The 16,953-nt window shown below is 41.1% G+C and overlaps 2 protein-coding genes across 3 annotated transcripts in view; both read left to right on the top strand.

Annotated features, from left to right (window-relative positions):
• NWD2 (NACHT and WD repeat domain containing 2) overlaps positions 1 to 6,954 on the top strand; it is a 51,392-nt gene extending 44,438 nt beyond the window's left edge. The window contains exon 7 of the mRNA XM_063157443.1: positions 1,310 to 6,954. Coding sequence (XP_063013513.1) covers positions 1,310 to 5,242 — 3,933 coding nt within the window. The 3' untranslated portion in view covers positions 5,243 to 6,954. The remainder of the gene's footprint in view (positions 1 to 1,309) is intronic.
• Positions 6,955 to 11,965: 5,011 nt separating this feature from the next.
• The window catches only part of C5H4orf19 (chromosome 5 C4orf19 homolog), a 40,020-nt gene continuing 35,032 nt past the window's right edge, over positions 11,966 to 16,953 (top strand). The window contains exon 1 of one of the 2 annotated variants that reach the window (XM_063157441.1): positions 11,966 to 12,120. The gene's annotated coding sequence lies outside the window, so the exon portion shown is untranslated. The remainder of the gene's footprint in view (positions 12,121 to 16,953) is intronic. The other variant, XM_063157442.1, reaches the window with a different exon arrangement.

Genomic DNA, 16,953 nt, shown 5'->3' with positions numbered 1-16,953 from the left:
TGCTTAGCCAAAACAAATATAGTTTATTAAAGCTCTCAGAAATCTAATAGGAATCAATATATTCTGAATTAACATAATTTAGAATGATCTCTTTCCTTCTTGTTCCTCTGAGGCCCTATGAATCCACAACCATCTAAACATCTTATTCTGATTTCAGTCTTAAACACAAATTGCAGTACGTCTTTCCAAGTCATACCATCTCATGTTCTCATAAGAAACTATTCCAGAATTATTCTAATACACTGGCTACAAATCTATATGGAATAAGCTGCAAAAATACCCATACTTACTTATCTGGAATATGCTGTTTAGGTCATTGAGCTGAGTACTACAGGGAAATGAATGAAACACTTTGTGCAAGGCAGGACAAGATGCAGAGCAAGCCTAAGCTGGCATCACCAGACCTAATTCTGCAGATGACAGTCACAACTTTGAGATCCTGGCAGGGTAGTCAGAGAATTTAGCATAGTGAGCTGGGAAAAAGCCATATCAGCCAGAAGGAAATGAAGAAATGAACAATACTGTTTAAAATCCCTGTCTCTACTTCCTGTGGAGTCACATTAGCTGCATATATGAAATTGGGAGTTGCAACTCAAGATCTCATTTCATATCTGAGTACATAAGTCAGCCTAGAGACTCTGGTGCTGCTTTTCTTTTAAAATAGTGTAAAATACATAAAGTGAGGTGAAGAGATGTAGAACTGAGTGTGTTAGCCTGCACAGACTGGGAAGATTTAAAGAAGTTAACATTCCTCACTAGCTTGGAGTGCTCTAACCAAGAAAACTTCAGGAGACAGACACCTTTTCTTTTTTGTGGCAGTGTTTTAGAGTAAAAGTCACAGGTACACCAGGGCAAAGTGTAGTCGCATGGGCCAGGGATCTGTACTCTGATCCGTGTCCTCTAGAGACATGTCTTTTTACTCAGTCAGAATCAATGCTAAACAGGATTAGGTAGTAGGCTGGTGTGGCTGACCAAGGATGACATTGTGTAATGTCTAAGGAAGTCTATTTATAAGAGATTCTATCTACACACTTTCAGAGGTGAGACTCAGATTTTGTGAAGAGTACCCTGGGATTTATGGAATACATTCTAGTCATGTCCCCTTTGATGTAAGCCTTTTTGTGCTAAACACAGATGATACATGATTTGAATTTCATTCAGTGCACCCGCCTTGAACTCTGCCAGTGAGAGCATTTCTATTCAACCAGTAATATTTTTAAATGTTTATTCATATGTAGACTATCACTATTAATAAACTCTGTTACTGTGCTTCATTGAGATATAAACTAAATTAAGCTCTGTATTCTAGGCCTATTCCTGGTTGCAAGAAGAGATGGGACCAGATTCTGACCCTGTGGTAGTTATAAGATTTTTGGGATCTACGGAAACAAGTACAGACCTGAAGAATATACTTCAAAGCATTTGTGAACAACTAGCAGTCAACTATCGCTGCCTCGTACAAAGTTACCCAAAAAAGATTCATGACCTTCGGGACTTGTTCATAAATCTCTTGAATGAGTCTTCATTTCACAGGCCACTGGTGATTATATTTGATGCTTTAGAACAGCTAACAGATAGTGATGATGGTAGAAAGCTCTGGTGGCTTCCCATTCACCTTCCACGTTCAGTACGGATAATTTTGTCAACACTGCCAAACAAGCATGGGATCCTGCAAAAACTGAGGTGCCTTATTCATGAAGAAAGCAACTACATTGAGTTGACTGCAAGGGACAGAAAGATGTGCAGTCAAGTACTGAAACATCAGCTGCTGCGAGTTAAAAGGAAAGTAACATCAGGGCAACAAATCTATGTCAATGAGGCATTCTCCAAGTGCACACTGCCTATGTTTGTGAACTTAACCTTCAGAGAGGTCAGGCACTGGAGATCTCACAAGGATGTGGATGAGTCCTCCCTCTGTGTTACTGTCCATGAAAGCATAGAGCAGTTGTTTTGGTCACTGGAAAACAAGTGTGGGTCAAGACTATTGTCAAGAGCACTTGGCTACATCACTATGTCCAAATCTGGCCTGAGTGAAATGGAACTGGAGGATATTTTAGCCCTTGACAACAGTGTTATGTATGAACTGAATGAGAGAGTCAGAGAAAGTAACCCATTGAGAATTCCATATATATACATTGCAAGACTTAAGGAGGGCTTACAGGGATATTTAATAGAGCGACAGGTGAAAAATGTAACGCTGCTTCTTTGGGCAAATAGGCACTTGCAACTGATTGCCCAGAAACTGTACCTGCACAATGAAGAAGACTTGCGTGAAATGCACACGGTCATGGCAGAGTATTTCCTTGGCGTTTGGTCAGGGGGACGAAGAAAACCTTTTTACAGCAATGATCAATATCTGAGTGGTTGTCCTGACCACGCCAGTAGAGGCCTGAACGAGGATGAAAAGCACTCTATGGATCAGGCAGCTTTTGACAGGCAGGCTCCAGATCAGCCTTGGGTCTTTCAGTGTAACCCACTGGAACCTGATATCTTTTTTATTAATCACAGAAAAATGACAGAGCTTATTCATCACTTAACAAGATGTGGAAGAACTGATGACCTTCTGTATGGAGTGATCATGAACTTCAGCTGGCTGTACACCATGATTAGAATAGGGCAGTTTGATAAAGCACTTTCTGATATAGAACTAGCTTACACTTACTCTCAAGAAAAGGAGCTGAAATTTCTGGCCAGTACCCTCCGCAGTATAAAGTTCAAAGTAGTAAAATACCCAGGTTCACTCTCAGCTGAATTGCAGCAGAGACTTCTCCCAGTAGTAAGCTCATTGCCCAAACTCAGACATCTCCTCCTAGAATGTGACAAGGATGGACCCAAGTACTGCTCTATTGTCCCTTTGCACTCCTCCATGGATGTGACTTACAGCCCCGAGCGCCTGCCGCTGTCATCCAGCTGCATGCATGTCACTGAGATTTTGCCTACATTTAATCCCAGCACAATTATTGCTGCTTTAGAAAATGGCTCCATTAGCACTTGGGATGTAGAAACCCGCCAGCTACTAAGGCAAATTACAACAGCTCCATCTGTTATCTTAGGGATGAAGCTTTCTAGTGATGAAAAGTATCTTGTAGTAGCTACAACAAACAACACTCTTTTGGTATATGATAACATAAATTCCTGTCTTCTTTCTGAGGTGGAAATTAAGGGGTCAAAACACTGTGGAATTGCAGGGGACTCCAGTTTTATAAATGGATTTACATTATCGGTCAACCATGCTCTTGCTTGGCTGGAGGCCAGTAAAGATGTTACTGTAATAGATCTGCTTTACGGTTGGCCTCTCTATCAGTTCCACTGCTGGTACGAAGTGACCTGTGTGCAGTGCTCTCCAGATGGAGTTTATGCATTCTGCGGGCAGTATTTGAACACCGCAACCATTTTCCACTTGGGCAGTGGAGAGAAGCTGACCACTGTGACCTCTGAATTTTCAACTGGATTTGTGAAATTCCTTCTCATTTTAGACACAGCCCAAGAAATGGTGATGGTGGACAGTGAGGGTAGCCTCTCTGTTTGGAATACAGAGGAAATTGCAAAGCCTCAGCTTACAGATGACTTTGACTGCAGAAGAGAAGACAGTGAAGTTGTCAGCATAGAGCTTTCTGAAGACCAAAGTGCAATTTTAATTTGTAAGGCTCTCAGCATTGAACTTCTTGACACTCGTGTGTGGAAGGTGGCTGAAAAGTTTAGAGCTAAACACAATGAGCGCTTTATATCTGCCGTGTTGTCCAAAAATGGCAACTGTATAATTGCTTCAATGGAAAATACCTCAGCCATTTTTGTTTGGAGAAGAGATACTGGACAGTGTATGGCAAGCTTACAGGAAATCTCAGGAACTATAGTCAGGCTAATTAAATCAAATCATCATAACATGCTGCTATCCTTATCCACCAGTGGTGTCCTTTCTATCTGGGATATAGACATCATAACTGCTATGTCCAATATTGACAAATCTGGCAAACCCATCCAAAGACTGGTGTTACCAGCCAGAGGTGAATTAATATACACGTTGGATGGATCAGATTCTGTCCATAAGTGGAACTTCAGCACTGGATTTATTGAAGCTGTGTTCAAGCATGAAGGTATTGTTGAAAACTGTGTGCTGACCTCATCTGGAGAGATAATGGTTACATCAGATGACAAATGCAGCCAGTACGTATGGCACACGGTCAGCGGTGAAAATATCTTTCGCATTAATGGACAAAAAATCTCAGAGCTAATGATTACTCACAATGATCAGTTTGTAGTCTCTCTCTGTGAGCAAAATGCATCCAGAGTTTGGCGCCTCGCTACAGGACATAGGGTTTGCAATATTTTAGTTGCCTTACAGAATGCATTTATAACAACTGCAAACACATTTGTTGTTGGAATGGCAAAGAACAAAGTTTTGGCAGTGAGTCTCTGGACAGGCAGTATAACGAAGAAGTTTTGCTGTGATGATGGTGCAAGCATTGTGGATATTAAGTTGATACCAGACTGCCCAGATATTATAGTATTTATAACATCTACTGAAAGTGTGAACATCTGGAGCCTAACAGAGGAAGTCATCTGCAGACGTGTACAATTGCCTACCAATTTCTTAAAAAAATTGGAAGACTTTGAAATATCTCCAAACGGGAAGCTAGGAATTATAACTCGTGGTGATGAGAACATCAATGTGCTTGATCTACACAGTGGAAAACTCCGTGTGGTTCACGCTCCAGGTGTCATCTGGCGGCAGAGGCTGTCTCGTGACGGCCGCTACCTGGTCTACATTTGTTGTCGTGGGGAGGAAGATGATGACAATGGTGCAGTCTCTAGTTTAATTGTAATGAGGCTAGCAGATGGCAAAAACATCGGTGCCTGCTCTCTTTATAAAACTCCCACTTTTCTTGCACTCTCACAGAGACATTTAAACATTATTATTGGATTTGATGATGGAAGTATAGGTACTTACACTGTAGTGGATCGAGTTGATGCTGCACTGAAAATCAAAATTGCTACTTCAAACAGCCGTCAGATTTTCAACAATGCGGCACAAGTGATTAGGCCAAAGTGTCACAATTATAGTTTCAAAGTGACTGCAGACTGCATTTGGAGGGAATCAACAGAAGTGTTTGCAAGGGATAGCCCCATTACAGTTACAGAGGCTGAGGTGAGTGAAGCAACACCAACCAAAAGGCACAGCTACTGCTATGAGAAAGTGTGCTCAGCCATAGATTGCAGACAAAGTTTTGCATCTGACAACTGAGCAACCATCTGGGCGAGCTTATCTGAGTAGTACACGTGCTTAGGTATGTCTTCTGAATTCATGTAAAAATCAGTGCGTTTCTTGGAAGACAGATAGAAACAGCAGAGGGCAGACAAGCTGTTTTTTCCTGTCTTACATTTCTGTAAACATAAAAGCAAACGTAAAGCAAATGGGCTGCAGGGTTTTTTTTAATTTCGGAATACAAGGTTTAGTCCAGAATTTCACCAGGGCCTTGATTAAAAATTTCTAGCAATACTATCAAAATTGTTATGCTATTACAGAAGTTAGGTGATTCTATCTGTGGTTGACAGACTGTTTTAACTAGAGCCAAAGCTCTAAGTGATTGGTGAGAAGTCAGACCACTATTTTATATTCCAAGTCACCTAGATGGGTCTATAGCTAACAGTCAATTTTATACCCACTTGCAAAAATGTGTTTTTCTGCTTGATGGTGCAATGACAAGATGTCACCTGCCAACCTGGAACACTTGATACATTCCATCATCATTTTAAAAATATCTACTTTTATTTTTCTTTTTAATTGGGTTTAATCTTTGGGCTGAAAGGAATAAGTGCCAGTCAGCTGCTAACATGTCAGCATGTGAGGCAACAAGTATTTGTTCACCTCAATGAACACAATGAGAGCTTTTTTTTTTTTTAAATTGCATGCAGGGATTTCAGGTTTCTGTATTGTGATAAAAATTATAAAAGTCCTGAGTTCTAAAGGAAGTATAGGGATTGGGGTTTTATTTTTGGTTTGGGGAAATGTTTTGTCTTCATAGTGTGTATTAGTACAGGTCGTAATGAAAACTTTTCAAAGAGAAGGAGCATTACTGATGAACACTTAAAGACATTAATTTCTTTATATTAAAATATTGCTGTCCATTTTGTTGTAAGAAAGTCTAAAGTATCTCCTCTGTCTCCAAAGTAATCCTCGTAGTTTTCAAACATGCCATGTATTAGTCCTTATAACATTTGCCTTAGTATTGTTTCTCTTCTTTCCCATGATAAATACCGATCAAATGACCAAACACTCTGAGACTGTTTGTGTACCTGCTGAAATATTCCACTAAATGTAAAGGCTGTCAACAGGTCCCTTCTTAGTCCAGTTTGTAATGGGTTTTTCTTACTCTCACATGCATACAACCTTCACTTTCTGCTTTAGAAACTGCTCTGAGCCTTTTGTACAGTTTTACCAGTTTCAAGGCAGAAATTGTGAAATAATGAAAAATGCTGTAAAAAAAATTACATTTTCCTAAGTAAATATACTGGACAAGTTCTGAAAGCATAAGAAAATTTTCCCTTACTTACATATCTTAAAGATGGCATACCCATGGAAATATTTTCAAATTATTTAAACAGAATAATCTTATTTTTAAAATCAGAATTCCATACCACAAATTTCCAAGAAATGAATGCTAAACTAGAAGTTAATGTAGTGTGTGAATGTTTAATGTACAAGCCAATATAGTATATTAAGTGACTTGAATGATTTTTCCTAACTGGTTTGCAACTAATAGATCATATTGAATGTTTTTATGTAAACTTTGTATTGTTGGGAGAACCTACCCAATCAGAGATTTATATTTTCATAAATGTCAAATTTAGTTAAATTTTGTTACAGAGTTGTTAAATTAGAAATCTATTGCAGTCTTCAAACAAATATACAGTCTTGTGTATGCATTGTTTGTACTAATAAACTGTGGAAGCAGACTTGTGTGTGTCCCTTAATTTTGTGGAAATTCCACTCTGACAGAGGGACATGTGGCCTTTGCAGCCTCCTTTGGCCTGCACATAAATAATTTTTAAGGACAGTATTGATAAGGAAAAATTCCAGTGTTTCTCCCATTGCAGGTAACTAAATCAAGCATTCAAAAAACAATGAGATTTGCAAAAAAAAAAAAAACCCACCCTTTTTAGATGATGTTTATGACTGGATTCCATCCTGACAGTGTGCAAATCAACAGACATAAAGGCTTTTGTGACCAAGCCAATAAAAAGCACAAAAAAGGTGCTGAAACCCCACTCCAGTTCAGACCCGTGAAGCTATGGGAAGAGGCACCACAGTTCCCAGGATCCTGTCCCAAAAGAGGCGGCTTCCACCTTCTCTCAAACACACTGCATGACTTGTGCATTTTGGCCATGAACTCCCTGTCCATAAACTGTGTAATATTGGGAAGTAAGTTCTTTCATTATCTTGCAAGGGTAAAATACATCCTCTGTCTGCCAGGAGAGCGGCTGATTTAGGGTTAATAATGGAGTATAATGTAATCACAGAATCACAGAATATTCTGAGTTGGAAGGGACCCCCAGGGATCATCAAGTCCAGCTCTTAGCCTTGCACAGGACACCCCCAAGAATCACACCTTGTGCCTAACCTATCTCATTCAGCTTGCCAGCTTTCTGTATCAATTTCTCAGGGGTCAGACTCCTCACATTGAGCCTATGCAGCAAACACAGGGTTCTGAGTGGCTTCAAGCTGCTGATACTTGCTACTGCAGGAGTGACTGCTCCACAGCCATTCACACATCTGTCCCCAAGTATGTGTATCCAGTGGTACTGAGACAGTACTTTCTCCATAATGAGCCATCCAAATACCAAGTGCTGTTCTACCCCTACATAGGAATAGTGCAATTTACTTTTTGGTAAGAAGCACTGTTGGCATCTCTAGAACAAAGCTTTCACTTATCATTTAGACAAAGTGCATCTATAAACAAGTTCAGGTGGAGTCTGTATTTTCTGACACAGAAGATTCTAGGAATAGGCTGTAGCTGCAAGAAAGCTTTAACAGGGAATTAGCCGGAAATTCTTAGGCAGACAAAGGTAAGCCAGAGGTCAGCTAGAAAAAATATTTTTATCAGTCATTTCCTTTGCACCACAGCTGGGGAATGCATGGCCCGTGACTTCATTTCAAACAGCCTGTGGCCATTCGACTTTTTTTCACATTATTATCAGATAACATCAGAATGTGAGTTAACATGTAGCCTGGAAAAATTTGCATTCAGAAGGCATTCAGGTTTCCCCAGCTCTGATTTTTCCATGAGGAACACTCAAGCCCTTTACCTGCAGAAAAAAAAGTATTGTCCATTTCGCAATAAGAATTTAAAGCAAACATTGATTGCTGAAATGGGATTTGTATGCAGAGGGGGCTGTTTCAGCTTAAAACCCTGAGAGTTTACTCTTTGTCAAAAACTATTAATGTGTCTGCATAATTCTTCATAAAATGGGTCCTCTGGGGCACTTCCATAAAGCTGTTAACAACAATCTGCATCGTTTCATTTTGTTGATTAAAGATTTAAAAATACCTCTTTTAGTATAAATATTAAGACTGCACAAGGACAGACTTCTGAAATCTATTTTTATTTCTTCTATTTTTTAATGTAATATTTTTAATATAATCATTGCATTTTTAATATAATCATCAAATTGATCATGTAGTCATCCAAGTGTGGACTAGGGCCTCTGGATAGGTTTCATTAACAAGGGTTTGTTACTAAGAATCGTTATAAAGTATTTATGCTACAAATATAACCTACTTCAGGTTCTTGTAACCTGTTATGGACATTACTCTTCCTAGATCACCACATGGCTGCAGGGAGACCAGTGAGCTACATTTTTTCCTGTGGTTTACCTTTCCAGCCTGGTTACAGAACACCATTCCTTGCATTTTGGAGGTAATCTCCTGACTTTTATGACATGAACTGATGCTCTCAGTGTGGGTCCAATTCATAATCTCAATTCTCAGTTTCAACAGGAAGGTCAAAGGCTGCAAGAATAGTCATCATGATCCTTCCCAAGGCAGGATTAAGCCTTTTACCATATTATTTCTCCAGAAGGAGCAGTTTGAACTATGACCCTTCTGTGAAAAGGGGTCTTTCACAATCAAGGACAAGCTATTCAGTGCTCAATGCACCTGAAAACAGAGGCCAGTAAGCAGAAGAGTGTGAGGGAATGTTTTCAGTCCAGTATAACATGCCCTTAAAATCACACCTTTCCCCAAGTGACTGTTGAAATCTGCCCCTACCAGGGTCTTCTCCCTGCCTCTGCTGTCCTGTCACCCCAGACCTGTGCTGCCCTGCTTGGGTGAGGCTCCATCCCAACTCAGCAAAGCCCCTGATGTGATCCCAGCCACAGTACACTCTCCATTTGCAGCACCTGCTCTTTTGGTGGCAGCTCACTGGTCTCCTCTCCAGCCTCAGCAGGGAATGTACAAAAATGGATTTAAGGCATGTTCACATGTTCCCACTGTCAGAGCTTTCACCACATAGTACTGTATAAATAAAATCATCTGCCTGCTCTCCTACTACATCTCTGATTACACGTGCATTTCAGTGCATGTGAGAAAGCTTCTAGACTAAAATAGATCTAGTTAGCATATTCAAAGTGAAATACACAGAATTGCAAGGTGAGAGATGCAGCAAAAATCCAGACATGCTGTAGCACAGATGAGAACAGAACATCCCTAAAGCAACTGGATAGTTTACTGCCATTTGTCTGCATTACCCCATTGCTTGCTAGTAAATTGCCCAGCACTTCCCACTGTAACATCACATTGACAATAGCACATGAAGTCACAAAGTTACCCTTTTAGGCTGCACTTTTTTGAGGCAGCCTTCTATCTCAGCAGGAGCATTCTCCAGAAAACCACAACCAAAACAGTGGACTAAGGTACAAGAATGAGATTAGAGGGAAAAGAGGATTTCTGGAGGCTGAATGTCTCAACTACTTTTCCTTTGAAAAAGTGTCACACCCGTGTTATTGAACAAGCACTATGGATTGGTGAGACAAGTGATCGTTTCCTGCAGGACACATCTGTGAAAACCTGTCAGGCAATCAACCCAAAAGGATCCCAGCAGCTTGCACATACTCACAGAAAACAATAGGTTTCAACAGCACAGCAAGGTTGGGATTGCAGGGGCTGCTCTACGAGACAGGAATACCGGGTGCTGGTTCGAGAAATCTCAGAAATGAAAAGTCTGTGGAACAAAAAATAGAGTAGCCATGGAAGGGGTCTGAAAAGGATGCCAAGCAGGAGAGGGGGGAAGGCAGCTTCACTGTGTTTGCTGTGAGTGGCCTCCTGGCTTAAAATGCAGCTTTTTGACTGGACATATCTCAGCCTGCAGCCCACCTCATTAACCAGCAGCCACAAGAACAATGTAAAATACCACTGAAGGCAAAATACCACAGAGCTGGCCATGGGGTTACTCCGGCTGGGCAGGACTATGAGGCCAGTCCAAGCACACGCCATGCACAGGGCTGCCCACAGCTGCAGATCCACAGCCCTCGCCTCTGTGCATCTCCCACCTCCATCACCCTTCCTCACAACCTGGGGATATGTTAGCCTGCCAATTCTTTATTTACTGACCAGAAAGCCTTTGGAGGGTTTAGCGAACGTTTTGTATAAAGAAACTTCCTGCTTCAAGTCCATTTTCAGCTAAAACTAATTGTTTGCAGGAAAAAAATATTTAAAATGTGCCAAAGACCTGCTGCAGAGCTTTGCAGCACGCTAGCTCATAGCCTGCAAAGGGTGCTTGGTCTTCACGTTATGACTTATTTGTCTGCTTAAAATAAGACTATCCAAAGCAGCTTTTATTGATTTCCTTGCTGGCAGATGAAATCAATGTGTGCTGGCTCCTGCAGGGGCCAGGTGGTGCATCCGAGTCCCTGCTCCGGGCAGGCACCTACCTGCCCCAGCCCGCTGCTGACAGCAGACTGACAGCCTCGGCTCCAGCTCCCTGCCGGGATACGGGGGGAAGGAGGCACGGCAGGGCAAACCAAGCCCTTGGTGACCTTCATCCAGCACCCTCCTTCCACAGGGAAGGCGAGGATGCAATCCCTGCAAGACAGGGAGGCAACCGCGAATCGGGCATTATTTAGAGTGACAACAGCACGCCTACTCGGTACAGCAGCCAAACTTCATTTCAGTGATTCCATGAGGCTTAACACCACAAAAAAAAAAAAAAAAAAAAAAAAAAAAAAAAAAAAAAAAGAAAAAAAGAAAAAAAACACCAACCCCCACCACACCAACAACCACACCCTAAGGCATTCAGTTATGGAAAAGGCTTTGTTAGCCCTGCTTTGCACCCCCCAGCTTTCCAGGAGGTTGTTTTACAGTTTCCAGGTACACCAACATATGTTAAAGATCACACACGACCGAGGTGCTTGCCTAACTTACACCTCTCCTCCTGTACAGGGAAAACTCTCTCAACTGCTTGTGGCAACAGAACATCTTTTCTATCACTTCAGGAAACACCACACTCAAATCAAAATGATTCCAGGAAAAGTCAGCACCTTTCAAAGGTAAATGTGACACGATGCCTGCAAATACATCTCAGAGCTGAATTTCTCTTTAGAGAATCACACAAAACAGTGGGGAATAAATGTCATTGCCAGGCAACATGCAACAGAGGAACTTTCTGCCAAATCCCTCCAGCACTGTTTGTGATATAGGGAGATTTAATTTAAAGAATACGCAAATGGCAGCGTGAACAGGCTGTCAGGCTCGGGCTTTGTTGTGGTCGTTGTGACTGTCCCGGAGGAAAGGAATTCCGTGGCACGTGTTCTTCCGCTTCTCCTTCTTTTATCCCTGGCCAGAAAACGGTGAGTTCTATCAGGTTTTTATCCAGCTTGCAGGTAAAGGGTTACAGATTCTAGGAAGTATTAAATGCAAACTTTAAAGGATTTTATTTTCATCTACAGTCACATGATGCCTTAATACCCAATGACACTAACTACAGTGTCTCATTAAGAGGTCATGCAAACTCTCAAGCTAAACAAGGCATTCTTACATATTTAACATTCAAATGCAGAAGCCAAGCTAAGCCATGGAAGATTGTAATCAGGAAAAGCTACACTTCCTGATCCTCACAAAAGCTACAGGTAGGAAGAGTTCTTTTAAACTTTTATCATTGTGCTTTCTAGAGAAACTGTTTACAGGGCATATTTTGTATTCTGTTTTCTACCTTTCAAAACAGTCTAAGAACATTATACTGAAAATATCTGATCTCACTTGTTCCACCTGTTGTAGAGTCAGGGTTGTTTTTACACTCAAGAAATAGACTTGGCTCAGTGAAAATCCAAAGAAAACAGTTTTTAAGCCAAACCTTAAAAAGCAATGTTTTTAGAGATCTCTTAGTTGTTGAAATGGTTGAGTTGTAGTATGTGAGGTAAAGGAGTAGTTAATATGTCTTTGATGTCTGAAATGAAGGGAATTAGAACTCTTTTAACTTCCTTATATCGTGAATTGCACATTGTTTCACCCACACCAATCCTACTGTATTTTTATGGATTTTACTTCCTCAATGAACTTACATGATTTCTAAATTACCCTCCTAGAATTTGGTACATTTAAAAAAAAAATCTTACAAAAGCAAATGAAAGATAGATGCAGAGTACTACAGTGTACCACAAAAGAAGAATAAATAGCAAAATACAGAGTAAGAGGAAAGTCAGTGAAAACCAGTTTATTTTAAATTGAGAAGTTAAATTGTATTAAAGCATATCAGCTTTCAAGTGGCACAATGAAGCTTCACTGACAATTACTGTCAATATTTCAGGAGTTAAGTTTTTTACTTGCACTGAGTTCTCCAGGCTACAGCACTAGCATTTTTATCACAAAAATCTTTTCCTCGTCACAATTTTTGTTAAACTGTAATTGTTTATAGACAGTGTTGTAAATACTCAGTTTTTTAATACCTCTATAGGAATTTAAAGACTGTATTCTAGATGGTTATACAATCCAAATTTACTAAAGATCTCTAGTGCATCAGGATTGCCACATCCTGAGGATTCCCACTGCTCAGAAGCAGCAAGTGTTGTTTATTGTTTTCCTCCTACAATGGTTGGGTCTTGATTGCTGGTAATGTCATTTTTCCACAGTCCATTCTATAAAACACCTCTCTTTTTGTTGTTTCTACATAATGCTAGGAGGTACTAAAAGAAGTGGAGAATAATACTATCTAAAACAACTTGCTTCAGATAAGCGCTCAGCTTTCTTTACCAGTATTTAAAATAAATTTGAGTCCAAACAAGTTTGGACACTTAAAAAATTATCATTCACTTTCAGGGTGCCTATCTTGAAACATAGTAGGTCTCATGTTGAGGAGGGCTAAGATGAGAACACAGGCTAGATCAGCCTGAGCCATGAAGTATCTCTTCATCAAACTCATTGTACCAACATCCTGACAGAGCAGCTCCCAACTGTGCCGATGGGAATGCAGCAATAAACAAATGCACTTCAAAGGACTGCTCTGAGTCTACTATAACTGACTTCTGAGCCTATATTATTTACAAAAATCTATTTAGAAACTGTTGTAGATAAGGGGCTTATTTGGTAAGCTACATTTATATCTCAGGAGAGGAACACCGCAGCCTCCAAATCAACCGGCAGCCACAGGCTTTCACTGAGAAGAGCACTGCATGAAAAGCAGCCTGCCCTGGCCAGTTTTTTCTAAGAAATGTTTGTACAAGCTGCATGTGTCATGGTAAACCAGCTTAGTAGCTCAGTAGTTAAATTTGTTGAACATTAATTACACAAAGTGTGTTTATAGGGTGGAAGGTACAATGCACACTGAAGTTACTCTGTGACCGAAAAGAGAGTGGCCATTGAATGAGAGAGAGCTTTCCTTAACTTCCTTCCTAAAGAAAGGAATACAAAGCATTCTAGTAGTTCTGATATTTTTTTATGCCCACAATTTTACTCTTAGCACAGAAATTTGTACTGCTCTAATTATTACCTTTCATTCTTTTCTGATGAAACAAAGGAACCTATTTTCTTGCTTTGTCACATCAATATAGACCCAAATGTAGTGTTGTTTCGCAGGGAAGACACAAAACAAATACTTACTGCTCATAACCAAAAGAAGAGAGACATTCATGGAAAATGAGATAATTAGAAACCTAAGGGAGAATTTTTCTCTAGAATTTTGGGGAAAGCCAAGTAAATATAAAAATCAAAACACTGTCAGAAGTTTAGAATAGTTTTCTCTTTACCCCAAAGTTAAGACAAACATTGATCAAAAGACCATCCAGATCTTCTGCTTTGCAGATCTCAGGGGACTTGTACCACATTTAAGGCAAGTACTGAAAATCAACCCAATGATTTTTGCACAGCTCTGGGTAGGTGGGAAGACAGGGCAAATCTTCAAGTGAAGGGAATCGTGACTTCCTTCCTTGGAAAACCTGGTTAAAAGTGGTTCACCTTGCAAGGCAAACATTTGTGACTGTTGAGGCCCTTCTCTAACTACACTGTTGTTTGTACCCGACCTCAAGGAAACAAGCCTGCTAGAAGTATTTGCTCTCAGACTTTACTGAATGAAAGCTAAGGAAAGCCTTTCTTCACCTCTTTCAGGAAGGGATGGTCTTTTGCTGTGTTTGCACTGTATCCAGTTCAACACAGCCTCAGCATTGTCCACATCTTTCACCAATACTGTTTCACAAAGGACAGGGGAGGGGAAACACTCAACCCACTGAAACATGATGAAATGTAGTCAGGCAATAAATATTTGTTTGGAACTTAAAATTTCTCCTTCAGACCCTGCCTTTCTGAGGATTTTACATGATCACCTGTCAGCAGAGTATGCCCATGCCTTCCACACAGCAGTGATGATGGGGAGGGCACAGCTAACCAGAGCAGGTGACCAAATCCCACCCCTCCTTAACCAGGAGCACCTCACTGAGCACCTGATCATGCTGCAGTCCAAATCCAGCATGATGGCAATACTTCATGTCCAAGCAATGATGCATGAAAATTGTTGATTTTTACTGACCTACAGAACAGGGCTGGCAAGCAGGATGTATTGCTAAGGAGAACAGGCACAAAACACAATGTAATTTTACTTATTGAATGTTTGATATCAAAATGGACAAAATAACTGAGTTACTGTAGAAAGGTCAAAAAGGATTGCTGGAAAAGGGGGAAAAAAGGCAGCAATTTTCCTGTAAGTTCTCCTCTGGGTCACTTTCACTTAGACATATGGAGGGACTTCAAAATTATATTAAGAACTGAATACATTGCGTGGATACCAAACCTTTAATCACTTACAGCAGGAGGCAGGGGGAAAAAAGGCCCAAGTTGGTTTTTTTTCTGTGTGACTTTTTTCCTGTCTGCCATTTTCATACAAGTTTATTTAACTCTTTTTTTTTGACTTCTATCACAGATGTTTGCTGCAAAGGCACAGATGCTTTCTGGTTAGAAAAACTTTTCTGGTTGAATATTCTATTATTAATTCACACAAGTTACTTTTCCATTTAGGACAGCAAGGAAAGAGTAAGCCTTCTCATTGGGGCTTACTCTTTTTAATGTTACCAGCTTGACCTTGCTCAACTTTACATCACTTCCAGCTCTTTAATATAGTTATGTTTTTCTATTAAAGAGCAGTTATTTGTATGAATTTGTGTAAACAAGGTCCAATGCCTTGCTGTTGCAGGCAATCTGCTTTTCTGAAGGAGCTTAATAACAAGCACAAGTGTACCCCATGTCAAGAATAACACACACCCAATGACTAAAAACCCTTTCAGTATGAAGTCCACCCTGGGAACTCTTCTCAGTGGTTCCAGTAGGGTCAGTATCAAATCCTCATGTTGCCAGCAGAGGACAGGAGAAAAGAAATAACGTGATGCAAATGGGGCCAGTGCTACCCAGCACAGTGCTGCCAGCAGAAACAGCATGGCATCAGCACAGGTTTGCCTGTGCTGGACAGAAACTCTCCAGACCATAACAAAACATTTTATTTCACATCTGTCCAATCTGCCATGCTCAGAGCAGGCGCATCTGGATGTTAAGGCCCTTTTCCAGGCAGGTTAGCATTGATGTGCTCTTATGATACACTCTGATGCAGAGCACCTGACAGCAGCCTTCAGGCAGGAGAGGCAGGGAGTGACCCAGATGAGCCATGTGGAGCCACAAGTCCTGAGGGCACACCAGGCTGCAGGTCTGTTCCTCCCCTACTACCTACCCTCCCCACTGAATTTATTGCAATGACTGTATGTGTAGACTGGACTATATTTCTTACACTCACTTCCCCCTTCAACCCACAGCCACTTTAAAACCCTGTTTTATCAGCAGTAGATTTGGGAGTGCCCAGCTTTACCTACCTTATTAAGCACCTGAGCTTTGTGCAACAGCCCAGGATGCAGAACACCACCTATGCCCTGGCACAGCCACCCAGCAATTTCCTCCTCTCCATTCTGGCTGTGTGCTCCTTCCCACGGCCGAGCTGGTGCAGGAATCCCCCCTCCAGGACCCAGGCCCGCTGTGCAGGGGCAGCTCCCAGTCCTGGCCCTGCAGCCAGTCCAGGCTCCCTTGGCAGCTGCTCCACTTGCCCAGGCAGTGGCTCGACACTGTCCCACTGCAGTACAGGCAGTTTTTATTACCTCCAAAAAGAGGGTTGTCCACTCTTCCTCTCTTATGGCAAGTAAGCTTGATAACAATCACACTAACATGACTTTAGCACTGCACATTTCCTTGGAGCTGTTCTTCTCATCTACTTCTGGTCTACTCATAGAAAAAGAAGCCTAAGTCTCAGGCTAATTCATGCTTTTGAAGTTGGCAGTCTCGTTCACCTACAGCCCAGTGGAAAACACGCAGCTGCTGTCAGCTGTCAGGAACCTGAATCAAGCTTTGTTAAGGCCTCCTCTGTCTCTATTTCTGGTTTGGGTGTGGCATGGAAAAAACAATATTTACCATCTCAGTAGCTGTGCCCTTTGTGTATT

This window comes from Melospiza melodia, chromosome 5 (genome assembly GCF_035770615.1).
Source record: "Melospiza melodia melodia isolate bMelMel2 chromosome 5, bMelMel2.pri, whole genome shotgun sequence".
In the NCBI taxonomy this organism is placed as follows: domain Eukaryota; kingdom Metazoa; phylum Chordata; class Aves; order Passeriformes; family Passerellidae; genus Melospiza; species Melospiza melodia.
Note: the sequence above shows the minus strand (reverse complement) of the source record. Positions and strands in the feature narration are given on the sequence as shown.